The following is a 20,350-nucleotide window of genomic DNA, read 5'->3' as shown; positions in this document are numbered from 1 at the left end:
TTGGCGCGCCCTGGACTCCTAGGTCCCTCCTCAAGCCGGCGGATGGCACAGACACCCACGCAGCCCCTGGGGGGAAGAGAATTTATTGAGCACCTACAGGGCCTGGGAGGGGGGGGGTTCTGCCACATCTACTGTCGCCACTGGGTGACGCTCCGAGGTCGCCAGCGGGGAGAGCCGGTCCTGCCGAGTCTCAGCCGGTCGCGTGGGAGCCGGCCACGCCCTCTTATCTGCTGGGCCCAGGCGCCCGGCCATATCGTGGCAGCCAGGCCCAGGTGGGGCCGGGTTGATCCGGCCTTGTGGGGGCCAGCCTCACCTGCGGCTTCACCCAGCGCCGGGCCCCAAATTCCTGAGACTCGGCCCCATCCCGGCTCCGCCACCGCGGGAACTCGGGCAAGTAGCCAGGCCCCAGAACCTGGTCCCGTCTAAGCACAGTTTCTGCGGTTGTTCCCCCCACGTTCCCCGTATTCAGTAGGTGGGCGGTCCACTCGTGCCCAGTGGAAAGCGAGGGTTCTCCATCTGGGTCACGCCTGCTCAGGCAGCTCAGAGCACAGCGGCGGTCGGTGAGCGCAGATGTGCTGATTATCCGTGGCCCGCTTCAGATGTCCAGGCTCCGAGGCCGATCTGGTGGAGGTTGCGTCCCTCCCGACAAGTCCCCTCGGCCCAGCTCCACTCAGCAGCCCCGGCTGCAAGGAGCCCCGATGGGGCCGGCGGCCACACGATGGCCAGAAGAGGGTCCAGAGGGGCGAGGCTGGCTGTCACCTGCAGTCCGCGGGCGGCCACCGGCTCGCGAGGCTCAAGGGTCCCGGACTGGGCCGGGGGCACAGTGGGGACCCACGTATGGCTTGTGTGACCAGTCCAGGCAGGGCCTGCAGTGAGGCAGCCAGCGCGTCCAGGCGGCTCTCAAGGGCGTCCAGGCGGGCTTCTAGCTCCTCCTGCTGGGCCTGCAGCTCGGACACCACGTCCAACATTATGCTCTGTGTCTGCATGAGGACAGGGCAGATGGGGCAGTGACTGCCGGGGAGGGGACAGCTGGGCGGCAGCCCTGGGAACACCAGAGGACCCCAGGCCTGAGGACCTTCCCCTTATCTGAGAATGCCAGACTTGAGGGGGGAGGGGTATGGGGAATCGGCCTGGGTGGGTGTGGCCCGCACTAGGCAGGCATGGCCAAAGTGGCCCAGGACCCAGCCTCAGAGTGGACTCTGGAGGTGCCCGGATGTCATTGGTGACATAACTCTGGCCCAGTGGTGACACTACAACCCCAGGACCAGATGGCTGACCTCACCAAATCTTTTCTAGGCTCCCCTCCATCTACCAGCCGAGCCTCAGCCTGATGCAGGCCCTGTACACCTCCCAAAGCTCAGGCTTCAGTGGCAGTGAGGGCGCATCCATGCTCAGCTGGAGGCAGAGACTGGGTCACTGCCACCCAACCCAAGACCAGAGAGCATGCCTGGAGGCTGCGTGCTGCCATGGGCTTCCAGTGGTTCTCCTTGGCCTTCTCTTTTTAAGTCATACATGCATTTTCTAGCTGGGCACGCCTGGCTCACGCCTGTCATCCTAGCTATTCAAGAAGCTGAGATCTGGCTGGGGATATGGCCTAGTGGCAAGAGAGCTTGCCTCGTATACATGAGGCCCTGGGTTCGATTCCCCAGCACCACATATACAGAAAACAGCCAGAAGTGGCGCTGTGGCTCAAGTGGCAGAGTGCTAGCCTTGAGCAAAAGGAAGCCAGGGACAGTGCTCAGGCCCTGAGTCCAAGGCCCAGGACTGGCCAAAAAAAAAAAAAAAGAAGCTGAGATCTGAGGATCACAGTTCAAAGCCAACCCAGGCAGAGAAGTCCAAGACTCTTACCTTCAATACACTAGGCTCAAGTGACAGAGCACCAGCCTTGAGAGAAAAAGCTCATGGACAGCGCCCAGGCCTTGAGTTCAAGCCCAAGGACCACAACAGCACTAGCACACACAGAGAAACAAACCCACACCCACACACACCACCTGCCCAGGTTGAAAAGTGAGGAGTTGATAGGCAGAGGAGAGGTAGATTCCAGTCTTCTGGAGGCCTTGCCCCCCCTGCCCCTCCCCTCCCTCTTTGACCCTTGGCCCCTGCCCCTTCCATTACCACCCCTCACCTTAGCCAGGTCACTGAGCGAGTTGGCTTGGTCATTCAGTTTCCCCTGCTCAATCTTCACACTGCGGAGCCTGGGGACACACGGGGGAGTCAGCAGTTATAGGGGTCAGCGGCATACCCACGGGCTGAGGTCAGCAGTTGTGGGGGTCAGCAGCAGGGGGGTGCTGGGCTTAGTGTATGACTGACCCAAGCTAGGGGTAGCCTGGGCTCTGAGCCCTCACCTGCACCCTGGGATCTGCACCCCGCACACCAGACACCCAGGGCCCACCAGTGACACTTACTTCTGAGCCCTGCAGAACGCAGCCCAGCAAGAGAAAAAACAGACATTGTAGTGTCAGCACTGGAGTTCAGTGACTCTGTGAACTCCACCCCAAGTTCACACCAGGGACTGGGGCGCCCTCCATCCCAGTGATACCCCCTCTGTCCCCAAGGTCTACCTGGCAGCGGCCCTCGAGCCTGTCACAGGGCATCCATCATAAGCCATCTGGTCGTGGGGTGCTCCTCAGCCCTTCCTTGGGGCCATTTCTGCCCCCTCCCACCCTTCCCTTCCCCTACCACCTTGCCCCTCCTCCTGCCCAATACCCCTGCCTCCCTGTCCAACACCTCCTTGAGCCCCAACACTACCACTTGCCTGTCCCCCACCTCCCCTCCTGCCTTGCCTGGGCCTCCTCCTCCTGATAAGGCTGCAGGGCAGGATGGGGACTGTGACCCCCAAGCCTGGCCCTCCAGCCAGAGCAACAACATATACTGTGTAACAAGCTGATGTAGACAGCCCTGGATGGTGGGAGGGACAGGACCTGTTCACCTGGCCACCACTGAGTGCCAGACCCACAGCTGCTCCCAGGAGGGCTTCACGGGGGGTGTCCCTACCCCACAAGGCAGCAGTAGCTCACACCTGTAATCCCAGCTACTCAGGAGGCTGAGATCCTAGGATCACAGTTCAAAGCCAGCAGGGGCAGGAAAGGCCATGAGACTCCTATATCCAATTAACCAACAAGAAGCCAGAAGTGGAGCTGTGGCTCAAGTAATAAAGCACCAGACTTGAGTGAAAAATCTCAAGGACAACGTTCAGTCCCTGAGTTCAAGACCCGGACCAGTAAACTTCATATTCATGTGAAGCAGGAATACAATGAACACAAACACTAAAGGAGCTGAAAGACAAGGTTGAGATGCGTACATCTAGGAGTTGGACTCCTGATTGATAAATATACATATATTAAAAGGCCTCAATCTCCCTGAGCTTTTATGCTCAAGACTGGTGTTCTACCACTTCAGCCACAGCTCCACTTCTGGCTTTTTGCTGGCTAATTGGAGATTAGAATCTCCTATACTTCCCTGCCTGATCTGGCTTTTAACCACAGTCCTCAGATCTCAGCTCCCTGAGTAGCTGGGATTACAGGCATGAGTCACTGGCTGCTGTTCTGCTCTCTTTCATTTAATGTGACCGAGTCATGTCAGGTCATTCGTGTTGCTCAGGTGATAGTTAACTGCTCAGCACTGCAGCCTGCTGTAGTCCGCAGGTGAGCTCCGGCCTACTTCCTGGCTCCTGATAACCCCACAGGGTCTCAGGGACCTGGCGATGCCTGGAATTCTGAGCTTCCTGGGAGCCAAAGCACAGAGGTCAAATGGTTTCCAAGTCTAAAGACAGCAGTGGGCTTGAACTCAGGACCTTGCTAGCTGGCGCTGTTCCTGGAGTGCCTCCCACCCTCAACATTCATAATGGTTTCTGGAACCTCCAAGGCCCCGGGGCCAGCTGAGTGGTGGTCCCTCACCAGTTGCCCTGGGCACCTTCCCGCCTGCCCGGGGCACCCGGCGCCTCCTGCTGGGCGTGGCCTGCACTTACTGATTGATGGCCTGGAGGAACTTACGCTGGTGTTTGCGCACCCGGGCAGGGTCCGGCTTCCTCACCAGCCTGGTGTGTTTGTAGATGAGCCATGTCTCCCTGAGGACGTTCGCGGCTGCATTCTTCACCTGTTGGGAGCAGGGACAGGTTCCTGGGGGTGAGCATATAGCAAGGGGTTCTCGAAACTTCTGGAAATGATTATCTGGGACCCTGGGAGTGCCCATCTCTGTGTACTGCATGTGGGTCTGACATTGGCGGAGGGCCAGGCTGGGCTGGGGACTGGAGTGGGGGTGGGAGGGGGGAAGCCGGGGGCTCACCCGCTTGGTGAGCTGCGTGTCCATCATGAAGTTGTGCACGTGCTTCTCTGCCTTGGTGAGCTCCAGCTTCCGTGCCACCACTGCCACCACCAGCGCCGTGCAGCCTGCGCCCTGTGTGCCCGGCAGGGGAGGGCTGAGGCGCCCCCCCCCTTGCCCGCCCTCACTGCTCCTCTCAGGGGTGTGCATGCCCCTTTAGAGCAGCTGGCTCAGACATCAGGATCCCCATTTCCCATGGGCAGAGGGGAAACCAAGACTCAGGGGTGAAAGCAAAGCTTGACTGCAGAATGGGGGGAGGGCAGAACAGGGAGCTACAGGGTGGGCAGGGACCCAAGGGTGGGGAGTGTGACACCCTGGCAGTCCCAAGGGCCTTGCTGTGCACTGTGCAGCCCCATGAGACACAGGAGGAGAAAGGGGGCAGTGAGGAGACCCAGATGTCAGTCAGCACCTTTGGCCACTGGCAGCAGGTGGTAGGCTCCAGATGGACTGGGAAGTGGGCCACACTTGTACCTTAGGTTCAGTGGCCAGCCTAGGTGAAGTGGGCACAGGCATGAGCAGGGGCTGCCTGAGAGCCCCACCACAGATTCTTGACCAAGGCAAAGGCCTTGAGAAATGGCTTCTCAGGAAAAGCACTACTGACCAGAACCAAGCAACCTGCTACAAAATAACACCTGGAATACTACACAGCCAGGAAAAAGAATGGCTGAGGGGTCTACAGAGAACTAGGACACATGGCACAGACATGGCATTGACCAACAGACAGCTACTCTCAGAAGGCCAGGCTGGGATTCCCCAAGATTGAAGACAAAGACGGTGTGGGCAGTTATTGGGATAGGGCCACAGCACAGGGACAAAGGGTACAAGTGGACAGAAGGAGCTGGCCTAGAGGTAGGAAAGGAAAATGGCAGGTGGGTGGTGCCTGAGGTCCCAGCTACTGAGGAGGTGGGAGATTGAGTGAGCCCAAGGTTTCAAGGCCAGCCTGTTAGGCAGTGCAGCACAACTACAAAAAACTAGAGAGGAAGAGAATGGGAAGGAAGGAAGGAAGGAGAGGGAGGGAGGAAAGGAGAGGGAGGGAGGAAAGGAGGGAAAAAGGAGAGAAGGGAAAGAGAGAGAGAGAGAAGCAAAAAAGCCAGCCAGCCAGGTGTTGGTGGCTCCTGCCTGTAATCCTAGCTGCTCAGGAGGCTGAGATCTGAGGATCATGGTTTGAAACCAGCCCAGGCAGGGAAGTCCTTGAGACTCTTATCTCCAATTAACCACCAGAAGACCAGAAGTGGAGCTGCGGCACAAGTGGTAGAGCACTAGCCTTGAGCAAAAAGAAGGTCAAGGACAGCGCCCAGGCCCTGAGTTCAAGCCCCAGAATGGGCATGCCCCTCCCCTCCGACAGCTTGGGGGGCAGAGGAGGACGTGAGAAGCTTATACACTCTGAATATCAGCCAAGGACTGAGGGGCAGTTGGCTTACTAAACAAAGAGCAAACTGAGGGCAGGGTGGTGGGCACAGCCTGGGAAACTGAGGCATGGGTCCCTGCTGTGGATCACACTGTGAGGGCCAGTCCTCACCATGATGCCAGTGAGCAGGCACACGCCCTTGCCGCAGTAGGTGTGTGGCACCATGTCCCCGTAGCCGATGGACAGGAAAGTGATGGACACGAGCCACATGGCCCCCAGGAAGCTGCTTGTCACCTCCTGCTGGTCGTGGTACCTGCAGGAGGGGTGCGCAGAGACCTGCTCAGCACTCGGACGCCCAGAGTGACTCACTTCTCCCCCTCCCTGCCCCCAGGCTCCTGCGGAGCACCCACCCCAACACACAGGCAGCAGAGCAGAGGCATTGTGACGGCAGGGAGCTGAGGGAAGGCTCAGGTTAGATGTGAGGAGGAACTTCCAGCCAAAGAGGCACAGGAAGGTCCAGAGGGAGCCCAGGAGAGAAGAAGAAAGCTAGGGTGAGGTGGCAGAGGGCAGAGGCCGAGGGTGGGGGCCCGGGTGGAGCACGCATGCGCAGGGTGGGAGGGTGCAGCAGCTTGGCCATGGCTTGACCTGGAAACCTCCCCCCACCCCAGGTGAGTCAGGAACTCCTGACTGACTGGGCCACACTTGAGGCCTCGGGTCTTGGGGGGGGGCATGCTTGGGGCCTCAGATCTGGGGTGTCTCTGGCTGCAGCCCAGGGACTCTGCCAGATCCCATACACAGCGAAAGTGAACCCCTTTCCTACCCTGTGCACCCCAAGTTGTCCTGGCACGAAGGGGCCCAGGCCTGGCAGAGATCGGGAACACAGCAGGGTGACAGGAGGGGTCATGCAGGGGACAAGCGGCATGGTGCAGGGTTTAGGACTGGCTGCCTGCTTCCCACAGCCTGGCAGAGTCCCGGCCGGTTAGACGTGTCTGGGGGGTATGGGAGCCGGTGCAGCGCATGGGGGACTGGCTCTGTCAACCCCAGCTGCAGAGGTGGACAGAGAGGGCTGCACCCCTGTGAGCCAGGGCCGGGTGTGGGGGCACAGGCCAGGCAGAGCCCAGGATGCCACCAGGACAATGGCAGGGAGACCCTGGTCTGCCCAGGTCTGGCCTGGAAGGAGGCGAGGCTGCTGCTGTTGCCTGGGCCCCACTGGGGCACCGGCAGCCCAAGCAAGGCACCTGGAAACCAGGACTGGCGGCTCCCTGCTGTGGCAGCAAATCTTAAACTCCTGGCAAGTGGGTGGCAGGTGGGCTGGGTCGGGGTACGGGGGTGGGGGCGGGGCAGCATGGCAGAGACCCACTGGGACTCACATGTTTTCCCTGCGATCCGGCAGGGAGGCAGAGGAAAGGAAAGCTTGTTAGACGTGGGGGCCACATCCCTGTCCCTGCTGCCTCTGCCACCCTGGCCAGAAGCCAGTGGTCATTGTGGAGGGCAGGACCTTGGGGCCTCCTCTTCCTGGGAGGGGCTTAGCCTTCCAGGGATGGGGATGGGTCACAGATGGCCCAGGACACAGGGCTGACTGGAAGAAGGTCATCAGAGATGATGATGGCTGGTACAGGCACACCCCAAGGCCCTGGGGTGGAGGAGGCCAGGGCACTAGGAGCCAGAGCTAGGGGACTAGGGACCGGGGGAGCTGTTACCTCTCACAGACGCGCACAGTCCAGGCTGCGATGACCCAGGAGGAGATGCTGAAGACTAGGAGCACAGTGCCAGGGCAGACGGTCATGAGGGTCTTGGTGACGAAGCGGGTGTTGAAGGTGACCTTGTTGAGGGCGCCGATGCTGCGGCTCGAGGCGTCAGTGAAGGCCTTGCTGTGCAGCAGCATGGCCCGGCCCAGCAGGTAGAGCCGCAGGAACATGGGGATGGACAGCAGCACGTCCACATCTGCTTCGGCCTCAGACGGCGCATAGGTGAAGGCCAGCCGCGCTGTCCACGTGAAGCGATAGTGGCCAGGCACCGGGTGGACAGCGCACACGGCCAGCTCCAGTGAGATGAGCAGGACCCGCTCGCAGGTCAGGGCTACCCGCCAGTCGTCCGCCCCATTGTCCACCATGAACAGCTGTGGAGGGAGGCGGGTGGATCTCGGCCCTGGCATCGTGGTGCTGCACCAGGCACTAAGGAGCTAGGGCTGCAAGATCCACAGAGCCAGACCACAGCCAGCACCAAGCCCCTCAGCCTCTGCTCCACCATCTGCGCATCACCAGAGCTTGATCCTTTGTTGCCACTGAGTAATATTCCACCCACATTGTGCTACATTGTGCACAGCCCTACAAGGCTGGGGCATCCTTTCTTCCCAGCTGAGATGAATGGTGGTGCTGCCCCTGAGAGCTAGGCTTCTGGTTGCTTCCTCCAGACACTATGCAGTGTAGCAACTGAGTGCAACATTGTGTCAGCGTGCTAAGTGCAGCAGACCAGTGACCTTGAATAAGTGGGCAGGGAACCACCTTACATTGTATCTGTGTCCCAGTCACCCAGAGATGGTTGTGCACTTAGGGCCCGTGCAGATGTGCACGGTCTATGCAAATGTACAGGGTTCATGCAAATGTACAGGGTTCATGCAAATGCGCAAGGTCCATGCAAATATGCAGGGTTCATGCAAATGTGCAAGGTCCATGCAAATATACAGGGTCAAGGCAAATATGCAGGTCTATGCAAATTTGCACAGGCTATGCAAATGTTCTGGGCCTACACAAATCCAATACAGTGGTTTTAAGGGACGTGAACATCTGTAGTTTGGTACCCATGGGGTCCTGGTCCCCATGATACCAAGCATCCACTGTAATTGAGGAACTGCTAGACACCCAGCCCCAACTGCTGTGCCCCTGACATTTGCACACTGCCAACTCAGGTGGGGAATTCCCATGTGTCTCCCCACAGGTGCTTCCCTAGGGGAAGGGTGGGAGGGTGGAGGTCAGGAGTCTGGGTGGGATCTGGTGCTGGAGACACCCCAGCTCAGGCTCTCTCCTCCCTGGGATGTGATCATCCCAGGAACATGACAGCCAGCATCCTGGCACAGTCATCACACCCCACAGGGGAGAGGGCATGAACCCCGAATCCCAGCTCCCCCTGCTGGTCACCATTGCAGTGCCCAGGGCCTGAGACAGCACCACTAGACTCTCCCTGTATCATTTGGTTTGGGATTTTGGCAGTGCTGGGGCCAGAACTCAGGGTCTTGTGCATGCTAGGCAGGCACTCTACAGTTTAGAGTTAAGTTCTGGTTTCTGCCAAGGCCAGCCTGGACTGTGCTCCTCCTTTGAACCCACCCCACACAGCCAGGGAGACGGCTGGCCACCACGCCTGGCCAGCCCTTCCTCTTGGAAATCAGAGAAGCCAATGCACCTGAGTCCAGGAGAATCTAGAGGAGAGCAGGGTCAGCAGGCTGGCAGGGCTCGGGGGCAGGTGCATACCTGGATTTCCCTTGCGTGGTAGAGAATGACAAGCCCCAGCAGGATGAGGGTGGACAGGCTGATAAGGCATTTCATTGCCAAGGAGAACAGGGACTCCTGCACACAGGAGGAGGTGGTGAGCTGCGGGGAGCTGCCACCCTGCCTCTCTCTCTCTCTCTCTCTCTCTCTCTCTCTCTCTCTCTCTCTCTCTCTCTCTCACACACACACACACACACACACACACACACACACACCAGCTCTAGGCCATTATAGTTGCCAATGGTCAGGCTGGCTTCTGCCTTTCCACCCGCCAGGCCTCAATGTCCCTGGGCCTGGGCCTTGGTGTGTGTGGCAGGCAGCTCTGTTAGGCCAGACAGCTGGCATGGGGCATCAAGCCTGGAGAGCAAAGCCCTCTTGACCTTCAGCCAGGGCTGACCCACCAAATCCCAGCACTTCCCGGTCTCTGCTGCCTGGCCTCAAAAGGTAGGTCTCCTATGGACCTCAGTGTGTATGGGGGGGCGGGGGGGCTTTGGTCTCCATTCTACTCACCATGGTGTGTGTGTGTGTGTGTGTGTGTGTGTGTGTGTGTGTGTGTGTGTGTATCAAGCAGGGTCCAGGGATCCCCACCCCTCCCAGGGCCAGTCCACACTAGCTCTGCTCAGGGGGTGGCCCTGGGGTGGTCTACCCACCTTGGTGTAGACGCCCCAGGACAGCTCAGTCTCCGTCACCATCACCACAATGCCGAACATGCCAAAGATCAGCGCATAGTCGCTCAGGCGCTTCCGCTTCTCAAACAGCACCCGCCGGTGACCCAGGCGGTGACCTGCAGTGGGGGGCCTCCCTGTACCCCGGGACCAAGCTGCTGTGTCCTCCTCCTCCTCCTCCTCTGTGTCCTCCTCCTCCTGGGCCTGCCCCGGGGGGCTGCCAGGAGACAGGGCGGGTGAGTGGCTGGCCACTGCCACACCAAGGCAGGGGCTGTGCAGGTCCTGTGCAGGGCGGCTGGCCTTGGGGTCCAGAGGCTCTCGGCCCAGTGGCCGCCCCACGCTGCCATTGTGGCTATGGCCATTCATGGCTAGTCGGGTGCTGGGCCTGGGCATGCTGCCAGCTCCCCAGGGCCCGACATGGCTCAGCAGTGGGACCCCGAAGCCGACCTGTGGGACAGGGGAGGCCTAGTCAGGGGATGCAGTCAGAACCTTCACCTCCATCGCAGGTTCCAAACCCAGAGCCAGACACATGGGGGCACCGACTTCGCTCTGCTCCTCCAACCTGGAGGCTCCACTGTGCCTACCCTCATCAAGCCAGAGCACCCACCTGGGCTCCCTGCTGCTCCTGCCTGGCTCAGTCACCACCATCCATCCTGCCTCAGCTTTCAGCCTCCCTCAAGCCCTGGCCTGCATTTGCCCAGCTCCAGGACACCCTCCATCTCACCAGGTGGGGCAGACCACAGGGGCCACCTGCGTTCAAGGCCGGGCCTCTGCTTTCTTACAGTGTTGCAGGCAAACCTTTGCACTGTCTGATCTTACACTGTCCACACAAGGACCCAAATCTCTGCCCACTGTCGAAAGACCATGGGCTGCCTGGAGCTGGGTCCCTGCTCCAGCTAGGGTTGGGGGGAAAAGGGACCTGCCTGCTCATCCAACAGAAGTTCAGCTCGTTTGAGGATAGACAGACAGGCAGGGGCCGGGCTGGAGGTGCTGGCAGGCTGGGGGTGAGAAGGGGCTGTGGTCCAGGCAGGCAGACAGGCAGGCAGGGGCTGGGTTGGGGGTGTTGGCAGGCGGGGTGGGGGGGAAGGGGCTAGGGAAGGGGCTAGGGTCCAGGCAGGCAGGCAGGGGCTGGGCTGGCAGGCTGAAGACGTGGTGGGAAGGGGCTGGGGTCCAGGCTGGCAGACAGGCAGGCAGGGGCTGGGCTGGGGGTGTTGGCAGGCAGGGGGTGGGGTGGGAAGGGGCTGGGGTCCAGGCAGGCAGACAGGCAGGCAGGGTCTGGCTGGGGGTGTTGGCAGGCAGTGGGTGGGGTGGGAAGGAGCTGGGGTCCAGGCAGGCAGGCAGGTGGAAAAGACCAAGGACAGGGCCGGCTCAGGCTGCTGCGAACGACCTTCCAGAATGCAGAGAAGAAGTGGCAGTTCGAGGCTGTGACTCAGCCACCCGATACATGGGCCAAATTCAGCTCTGGAGCTCTTCCTGCCTGGCAGCCATGTCCTAAGGTGCCCCAGGAAGGGGACAGAGGGGACAGATGGGGGGGCTTCCCAGGGGGCACAGGGTGGCTGGTTTCCTGGGCACCCACCATGCTCCAAGCCCTTGGAGAGCAATGACATTTTGTCTCTGTTGTTGCCAGGCAGGGAGGTGGCAAGCCTGGGGTCATTTTACAGATGAGAGACTAAGCTTGGAGAGACTCGGCACCTTGCTCAACACCACAAAGTGGAAAAGGCAAGGACTAACTTATTGCTGCTCAGAGGAGGTAGGGATCAAGATGGGCTAGGTGGAGGCAGAGCCAGCCGGGCCTTGACCTGGAGGAGCCACACACAGCTGGGACACGGGCTGTGTCTGAGTCCCTGGCTGGCTCTAGCTAAACTGTATAGTGTGTTGCCCAATTATCCTACAAGAGGGAAATGGCCAGTTTCTTCTGATGCTGGGTCTGGACTGAACTCAGGTCCCTTCCCAGTCCTTTCCTGCCACCCGGTGCTAAGCTGCCCTTCATGGCTCTATGTGGAGACAGTCCTGGGAACAGGAGGCCCTGGTTTGTCCCCTCCCCTACTTCTCCTGGAGACCCTTGTGGGCCCAGAAGCCTACGTGGCGCTTGAATGTCCACAGTGGTTCATATTTTAGTGGGGTACTGGTGAGCTTCTGAAAAGGCTGAGGTCCCCAGCATAACAGAAGACAGACAGATCAGGAAAGTCCACGGAACTTCATTTCCAAAATAACCAGCAAAAAAGCTGGAGGTTTGGCTTAAAGGGTAGAGCACCAGCCATGAGCAAGCATGAGGCCCTGAGTTCAAATCGCACACACACCCTGTGTTTGGAGTTAAACCTCTAGCTTGTCAAATACTCTTTTCCTCCAGGAGGACCCGAACCTAGGAAGGACCAGAGTTATTTCTGTGTGTGTGCCAGTCCTGGGTCTTGAACTGGGGGCCTGGACACTGCCACAGCACCAGTTCCCAGTTACTAAGGGTGGCTGAATGCCTGTCCCACTCCAAGTGGGGCCTGGGGGTGGAGAGGCAGGGGCAGCCCCGCCCCCAAGGAAGCAGAGAGAGGAGCTCCCCCCGCAGACAACTAGATCTGGCTCCTGACCCCACCAAGCCCCCGCCTCGAGTGGTGCTCACCCAGTCCACTGGGCAGCGCACCAGGGTTTGGGTCCCAATCTCTGTGCTGAGCGCCCCAAGACACAGACCACAGTGCAAAGGACCTCAGTCCACCGGCCCTGTCTGCGGGGGTCGCCCCTCACCCCTCCCTAGGCAGGAACGGGACCAAACCCCGAGAACCCCACTCTCGTCTTCCCGCAGACACGGCCTAGCCGCTGCTCCGCGCCCCCCCGCCCCGTGCTGACCCCCCCCCGCCCTGCTCTGACCCGCGACCCCACGCTGACCCCTGACTGAACCCCACTCTGACCCGTGACACCAGCCCAGTGCTCACCCCTGGTCCCGCTCTGACCTGCTGCCCCGCGCTGATCCCCGATCCCCGGCCCCGCGCTGACCCGTGACACCAGCCCCGCGCTGACCGCCCCCCCCCCCCACGGCCCCACGCTGACCTGCGGCGCCCACGCAGAGAAGGCGCAGAGCGCGGGTCCCGCAAGGGCCCAGGGTAGGCCGGGCCGAGAGGAGGAGGAGCGGACGAAGCGAGCTCCGCCTCCGATTGGCCGATCTCATGATGGCCCCGCCCTCTCCCCTGCTGGCCCCGCCCCGATTTAAAGCCCCGGCGTTCCTAGGAGCCCCCTTCGCCTCCGACAGCGCCACGGGGGCACCCGCTGGTCTAGGCCCTGCCCCAAGTCCCGCACACCGCAACCCTGGGGCCTCCATGGCGCCGCGCCCCAAAACTAAGTCTCCAAATTCCGCCGCCCTCCGGGGTATCGCAGAGACCAGGCAGCGAAACGACCCCCGGGGCGGCTCTGCGGGGGCGCAGGGTGATGCTAGGAGGGCTCGCCTGCGCTCAGGACCCCGTGGAAAATAGGGGCCACCAGCCCTGCGATCCCCAGATGTGCTCGCCCCAGGGCACCTAGGCTGGCCTTCCTTCAACCCAGGAGCTCCTGGGTGGGTGTGTGTGTGCTAGGAATGCAGGGAGTCCGCTTTCTCCCCCTCCTACTCCCCCCACAAGCCTAGGGGCTCCCTGGGGCTCCTGCCACTGCTCTCAGCCACACCTCTCAGTGTTGTGATGTCTCACTATGGCCGTCCTGGTCCAGGAAGAGGGTTTCCCTAGCTCAGAGACAGGGTGAACAGGGTGGGTGGGATGATGGACAGGTGGGTGGATGCAAGCGTGGTGTGGACAGATGTACAACGGAATGGGCAGATGTGTTGGTGACGGATGGGTGGACAGCTGAGTGGGCTGGTGGGGGGTGGCTCCTTGGGTGGACAGATGAATGGATGAATGGATGATCATAGTGCCTGGGCAGATGAGTGTGTCTCACTGCCCACAGCGGAAGCCAGTCCTGCCCCATCCCCTCAGTCTCATCTAGGTTGTCTAGCCTATCATGCCCCAGGGACCATGTCCACGGTTCTGACACAGCTTTGGGGGTACACTGGGGGGCAGATTCTCCACAGCCCACTTCTCTGCTACAGACCCTGCTCAGCCCATCTCAGTGGTCTTGATGCCTGCCTGGCACCCACCCACCGCCCTCTCCCCCTCCACATGGGCCTTGGGTGGGAACTCAGATCCAGGTGGCCAGCCCAGCTGTGCTCTGCCCAGCCCAACTCTGGTGCTGACCCAGGGGTATTTCACTCTGATAGCCAGCCTGATGGTTCCCCAACCCACCCCATCCTGCTCACTGGCCCACACCCACCCTCTCCTGCAGCCCCCTCCTCATGGGACCACAGGATTCCTACTGGAGGACTTAATTCAGAGGAGGTGGCCTGTGCCACTGTCCTGACTGCTGGCTGCTCAGAGCCAAGGTGGGCAGTGGTCATGGGGGAGAGGCACCAGTGTGGTTGGCTGCTCTCTGGTCCAGCCAGAGCTACCCACAGCCCTCGTGGACACAGGGACACAAGGAGCCTGCAGATGAGCCAGGAGCCACCTAGGACTCTCAGAACACACATGCCAAGACACAGTCTTACTCATGAGTCCTTGCTGGCCTGCAGGGACCCACAGGCAGCCACTGGACAGCTGGTGCCTGGCACCCCCTCCCCTTGTCCAGGTTCAACCTCTGTCCCCAAAGCCGAGTTGAGCACAGAGGCCATGTGTGTGCCTCAAGGTCTAGGCATCCTGGACAAAGCCAGCAAGACTGTATCTAAACAAAAGAAAACAACAAGCCAAGTGCCAAACCTATAATCCTAAATACTCAGGAAGCTGAGATCTAAGGATCAAGATTTAAACAACTACAGGGTTGTCTGGGGTCTTTGCGGATGGAGTTAAACTCAGGAAGCCAGGGCACATACAGTGCTGAGAGTCCTCATCCAGTGGCCTTTTTTGTTGTTTTTTGTCAGTTCTGCGGGCTTGAACTCAGGGCCCTAAGCTTTGGTGCTGAAGGCTACTACCACATTGAGCCACAGCATCACTTCCGGTTTTCTGATGGGTGGTTCAGAGATAAGAGTCTCACAGACTTTCCACACAGGCTGGCTTTGAACCTCAATCCTCAGATCTCAGCCTCCTGAGTAGCTGGGATGACAGGCGTAAGCCACCAGTGCCAGCTGGATCCTTTTGTTTTAAATATGATGTGCACTCCAGGTTGGCCTCAAACTCATGGCCCTGCTGCCACCACCTCCCCAATGCTGGGGTCAGGGGTGTGGCCACTGCTCCCCTGTGACTGGACCTAGGACCCCAGGGCTGGAACCAGTCTCACTAGGCCCCACTCTGTCCAGCCACAGGCAAATGCCTCTGCACTCTTCATGGCAGCCACAAGGGGCTCCTGAGGACCCTGAATGACACCCCACCCCTCCCCTGCTCATACCCCCTGGCTCCCACTGCCCTGCGATCCACCCCTACGTCCACCCCTGAGCTTCCCTGGCTTAGCCTGGCCCCCCTCTGCCTTTCCCTTTCTCCTCTGCTCCTTCTGACCCAGCCATACCAGCTCCCTAGGGGGTTGCCAACATGTCCGTGTTCCCGCTTGTTCCTACCTCAGGCCCTTCCCACATGCTGTTCCCTTAGCATTCACTTGGTCAGCTCGAGACTCTGCACCCCCACCCCACTGCTCCCTAATACATCACCATGTTCTGTTCTTCCTTCTGGTGCCCACTGCAACTCCACCAGGGCTGACCTCCAGCTGTGCGAGTCCCCAGGTGCTGGCCCACATTTGGCTGGTGTTTGTTGACTGACCCCAGGGGTGGGGGCTGGGGTATTGGGGTGGGGCTAGGGTGTCGGGGGTGGGGGCTGGGATGTCAGTGTCTGCAGGGGCAGTGGCAGGAAGTGCAGGCTGGGGTTGGGGTGTTAGGGGTAGGGGCTCTGGTGTCAGTGTCTGCAGGAGCAGTGATGGGAAATACAGGCTGGGCTGGGGCCACTCGCAGCTGGATCACTTCTTGGCCAGATGATGTGGGGTCCCCTCACACCTCTGAGCAGGCCCCCACCCTGGCACAAGAGATGGCAGCATTGATTCGCTGGGCTCCATCATCATATAGACTTTAGTGTCTGCTGGAGCACCACCACTTTTTACCTAATTGATTGTTTTTGGCAAACATGAGCCTCAGGCTCTCAGATCAGGGTGCGAATACTGTGTCCTACCCAGCCCAAAGGCAGCCTGAGCGCTCTCCAACTCACCCTGGGGTGCTGGGATGTCGTCCCTGCTGGCTGCCTGCTGGCTTCCTTCTTCGGGCCCTTGGGACCCCCATGTGGCTGTGGGGGCCGCAGGGCTCCCCACCCAGGGCCTGTGAGGACACAGACAAGTGGGTGGGGGTGGAGACAGGAGGGGCATGCAGATGCCTGCCCACTATGCCTCAGAGCTTCTGGACACAGCAAGCTGAGGCAGCCACACCTGGAAAAGTGGGAGCTGGAGGATCTTGGCTCCACACCAGCCTGGGCCACAGAGACTCTGACACCAAGTGTGGTGGCTTGCCCACTGGCCCCTTGGGGGCCCAGACAGGTTGTCCCCCTCCCAGGCCAGCTATCTGGAATCCCTCCCCCTCCCCCCCAGCAAGGCAGTGGCAACTCCCCCTCCACCCTTTGCTGCTTTGTGTCTGTCCACAACCTCTTCCCTGCCCTCTCCATGGAGGGCCAGGGTGAGGACCACGGAGCCAGGGAGGCAGCAGTGAACCTGACTGCCATAATTCTCCTCTCTCCCACCCGGGCCTGGGAGGAGACAGTGACCACTCAGAGAGCTCTGGGCCGCCACAGCAATAGGTCCAGCCACAGTGACCACGGGGCTGACCCTGGTCCTGAGGGAGCAGAGGATGCCCCAAGGTCACTGGCAGGTGGCAGGTTTTCTGCTGTTTCTCTCATGGAGCCACTGCTGACCTCAAGTTTGTCTGACAAGGGGTAGCGGGGGGGGGGGGCTGGACAAAGAAGAGGAGGGCAGGGAGGAGAGGGACAGAGAAGGAGGGCAGAGAGGAGGAGGGCAGGGAGGAGAGGGACAGAGAAGGAGGGCAGAGAGGAGGAGGGCAGGGAGGAGAGGGACAGAGAAGGAGGGCAGAGAAGAGGAGGGCAGGGAGGAGAGGAACAGAGAGGAGGGCAGAGAGGAAATGAACGGAGAGGAGGGTGGAGAGAAGGGACAGATCTCAGTGCTCAACTTGGGAGAGCCATAGGCGGCTTTGCAGCCCAGTCGGGTCCTGGGCTTTGGCTGGCAGGGGAGACTTGGACTTGAGCCCCTAGTTCCAGGGTCCCAGAGGGTCTTCAGGCTATCCTCAGGGGGCCCCAACAGCTGGCATCTGGCTGGGGTGACCTTGGGTGGGCGCCCCCCCCATGAGCCTCAGCGCCCCATCAGTGGGGGAGGAGTGCTAGGGAAGCCGCGGCGGGAGGTCAGGATCCCCACACGGGGATCCCTGCTGCCTCACTCTGAGGGAGAGACCACTCCGAAGTAGCTGTGGAGGAAGAGGTGGCGGCGCCACCTCCCCAGGTAGGGGAGGGTCTCCGTCCCCCAGGGTGCGCGGCGAGATCCGGGGTTCCCGGCTGGGGGCGAGCCATGCTGGTCCCGCTCCACAAAATCCCCGCGCACTACCCTCTGGCCCTGCAGCCCGGGGGGGGGGGCGGGGAGGGCATGCCACCCCCCACCCCGGCCGGACCCCGCTCACACTCACCGGCCCAGGCGGCGCCACCGCAGAGCTGACCCCCGCCCGCACCTTGCACCCCAGGCCGCCCGCTGGGCCCGACCCCTCTTGCCTCTCTCGGGTTAGCCAGAGACCAGGGGCGGGGATCTCCGTTGCTATGGCTCAAGGCGCGCGCTTTATAAACGGGGAAACTGAGGCCCCGCCCGCAGCGCAGTGGGAGGGTGCACCGGGATGCAGGGCGCGGAGGCTCCGCCCCGCGCGGCGCAGGAGCTCCGGGATCCCCTTGCAGGCGCCGCCGCCCTGACTGCGCGTCCATGCGGGGACAGAGACCCGCGCCCCGAAACTTCACCGTGGTATCCGCTCATCCCCATCACCCCGCGCTCCAGTATCCCTGCGGCGCCCCAAGGCAGAAGCCGCGGAGAACCGTGAAGGTCACCAGGCCGGGCCAGATCGCCGCTTCAGGGGTCGCAGCCCCAGGGTCGGGCAGGAGTTACCCCCCCTTCCCGCACCACCCGGCCCAGCCCCCACATAAACGACCTCGGGGTCTCTCCAGCTCTGCAGCCCGGCTACGCCTGGATCTCCAGTGCCACAAAGAGGGGTGCCCCGACCCGCTTCTCTTCCACCCCACTCACTTTCTGCGCGGGCAGGGCCGGGGCCTCCACACCAGCCCCCTCCACTTACATGCAGCCTAAAAATAGGCCTTCCTCCCCCTCCTCATGCCCTCCCCTCTCAGCCCCTCCCAAGCCTCCCCCCTCCAGCCCACCGCGGGACGTCACGCGCGGCGCTGGTGGGCGGGGATACCCCACCATGGAGCACGGGACTGGGCGATGCGAGCCACCGGCGCGCGTGGACAAAGCTGGGATCTGGGGTGCGCGGGACGCGGGGTCACCGCCCAGTCCACGGGGGGGACTCAGCTCTGGGTGACACAGGGTGCCCTGCGGCCCCCCAGTTCTGCTCTCCTACAATCCCGTCTACCGTGAGGGAACCACAGATTCGTCTTCATCGGCGTGGCAGGTCACAGCAGTGTCCCACGAGTGGCCCTGGAGCCGAGGCCCCAGTCCCCGGTCTTTGTCCTGGCCTTAGAGGCTTGGCACCCGCCTTCATCCCGCCAGTATCCCCTCCTCCAGCCAGTCTGCACCCCCAACCCCCACCCAGCCCCCTGGCCCACTCGAGGTGCCCAGCCAGGCCTGCGGGGGGGGCCCCTCTCACCCTCCCCTGTCCCCCTCTTCCTCGCCAGGGGTGAGGAGATTGGAGCGTTCGGAGCGCACTGGCAGAAGGGGCTGTTCTGACCCACTTCACTCCAGGCTCTGTCCATTCTCAAATAAGGGGGGGGGTACAGCCCGACCCCTGGAGGACATCTAGGGCTCACTGCATCGCTCCAGGTCCACCCCCAAGGGCCAGCTCCTGTCGGCCGGCCGAGAGGCTAAGCTGGAGGCCACACTGTCCTCGGGTGGCAGGGCAGGCGGTGCGGCTCCAGGCCAGGGCCCCCCACTTTCTGCACTGAGCGGAGGGTTAAGGGACAGCGGCCCCGAGGGTCACGCAGCGGTCCCCGTACACGTGTCCTGGGGGACCCCGACTGAGAGGCCTGGGGATCCCGGGACCACGGGCACGGGAGCATGCCCTCAGCCCCAAGCCCTGGAGGGCTCGGCGCCAGTGCGGAGGGTCCGTGCGCGCCAGGCCTGGGCCCCAGGCTGCTGCTCGCCACCGAGCGGCGTGCTGCGGCGGCAGGAGCGTCCCGCCCCAGGGTCAGAAGGCTGGAGTCCCCACGGGACCCCGATGCAGGGCGGGGCCGGCGAACAATGAGACCGCGCCGCGCCCGGCGCGCCCGACCTGTTCTCTGAATCCCGAAACCGGGAAACCCGCAGCCGGACACGCGGACGCGGAAGCCCCAAGGGAGACCGCATCCCAGCAGTAGTCCCGCCGCCCGGCCCCGCCTCCGCCTTTGTCGTCGCCCTCCCCTGCCCTCCCCTCCAGCGCCGTCCCCGGGAGCACACCAGGGGCAACCCCAGCTCCCCGCGCGCAGGCGCGGAGACACCCAGCTTCCCCGCTGCTGCCCGGCGCGCGGTTGCCAAGGCGACGGCGAGGGCGGGAGCGGGAACCTCGGGAAGACCCCGCGCGGCGGCCTCCCCCGCCGCCTCCAGGGTGAACCCCACTCTGGTTTGAGCCGGTTTCCTCGCCCCGTCCCCTAGTGCACTGCGGCCTGGAAGGATTCCCCGGCACGGGGGCGGGAGGGGGTCTACGCATGCGCACAGAGAGCGGATTCCCTGCCCCTACCCGCGCGCGAAGGGAAAGCCCCGGCGTGCGCAGACCGAGCCCTGACGCATGCGCCGTGCAAGCCCGGCCGTGTATGGTCCCGCTCGGTCGTCCTGGCAACGCGCGCAGGGAGAGCTGGGAAGGCTCGGAACTCCCCTCTCCTCCCAGACCCGGGATTCCCTGCTGCTGGGTGCGCATGCGCCCCCCTCCCCCCCAGAGGCGGGGCCGAGCCAATATTTTCTGCAAAAAGGAACCTGAAGTTCTGGCTCCCCTAGAGCTTGCGGCCTGATGCATGTCCCGCCATGGTTCCCCTGTGCTCTGAGGTCAAGCCTTGGCACCGGCTAAGGACGAAATAGGCTAGGCCATCAGGGCAGAGGTGGGAGCGGAACCCAGGTCTTCACTTGCAGAGAGCTTTGTGGACATGCCTGTATGCAGGGCATCTAAGGCTGGTCTGTGGGCCCCAGGGCACAGCCCTGGCGGGAGCAGATCCCAGGAGCCTCTGGCTAATCATGGGCTATATCTGGGTAGTTCATGTGGTAGGGTGAGCCAGTCCTCCGTGCAGGGAGTTCTTTCCATGCCCATCCTGCCCCATGAAACAGTAGGGGCTGTGTCTCCTGCCCTTGTATGACCCTGCCTAGCTGGAAACCAC

The 20,350-nt window shown here is 61.8% G+C and overlaps 1 protein-coding gene across 2 annotated transcripts; it reads right to left on the bottom strand.

Annotated features, from left to right (window-relative positions):
• Window positions 1-103: 103 nt before the first annotated feature.
• Window positions 104-12,901, bottom strand: Kcnn1 (potassium calcium-activated channel subfamily N member 1). 2 transcript variants are annotated; one of them, XM_048342561.1, is made up of 10 exons: window positions 12,855-12,901; window positions 9,804-10,265; window positions 9,136-9,231; window positions 7,369-7,787; window positions 5,840-5,981; window positions 4,285-4,395; window positions 3,968-4,095; window positions 2,406-2,414; window positions 2,126-2,195; window positions 104-980 (listed from the first exon to the last, which is right to left on the bottom strand). In XM_048342561.1, the coding sequence occupies exons 2-10, from the start codon at window positions 10,209-10,211 to the stop codon at window positions 756-758; spliced, it is 1,608 nt and encodes a 535-aa protein (XP_048198518.1). In that variant the 5' UTR covers window positions 10,212-10,265; window positions 12,855-12,901; the 3' UTR covers window positions 104-755. The 2 variants fall into 2 exon arrangements, with proteins under 2 accessions (XP_048198518.1, XP_048198519.1); XM_048342562.1 differs by lacking the exons at window positions 104-980; window positions 2,406-2,414 and having other exon boundaries at window positions 2,132-2,195; window positions 3,993-4,095.
• Between the last annotated feature and the right edge of the window lie 7,449 nt (window positions 12,902-20,350).

Source organism: Perognathus longimembris, chromosome 3, assembly GCF_023159225.1.
Source record: "Perognathus longimembris pacificus isolate PPM17 chromosome 3, ASM2315922v1, whole genome shotgun sequence".
NCBI lineage: Eukaryota > Metazoa > Chordata > Mammalia > Rodentia > Heteromyidae > Perognathus > Perognathus longimembris.
Note: the sequence above shows the minus strand (reverse complement) of the source record. Positions and strands in the feature narration are given on the sequence as shown.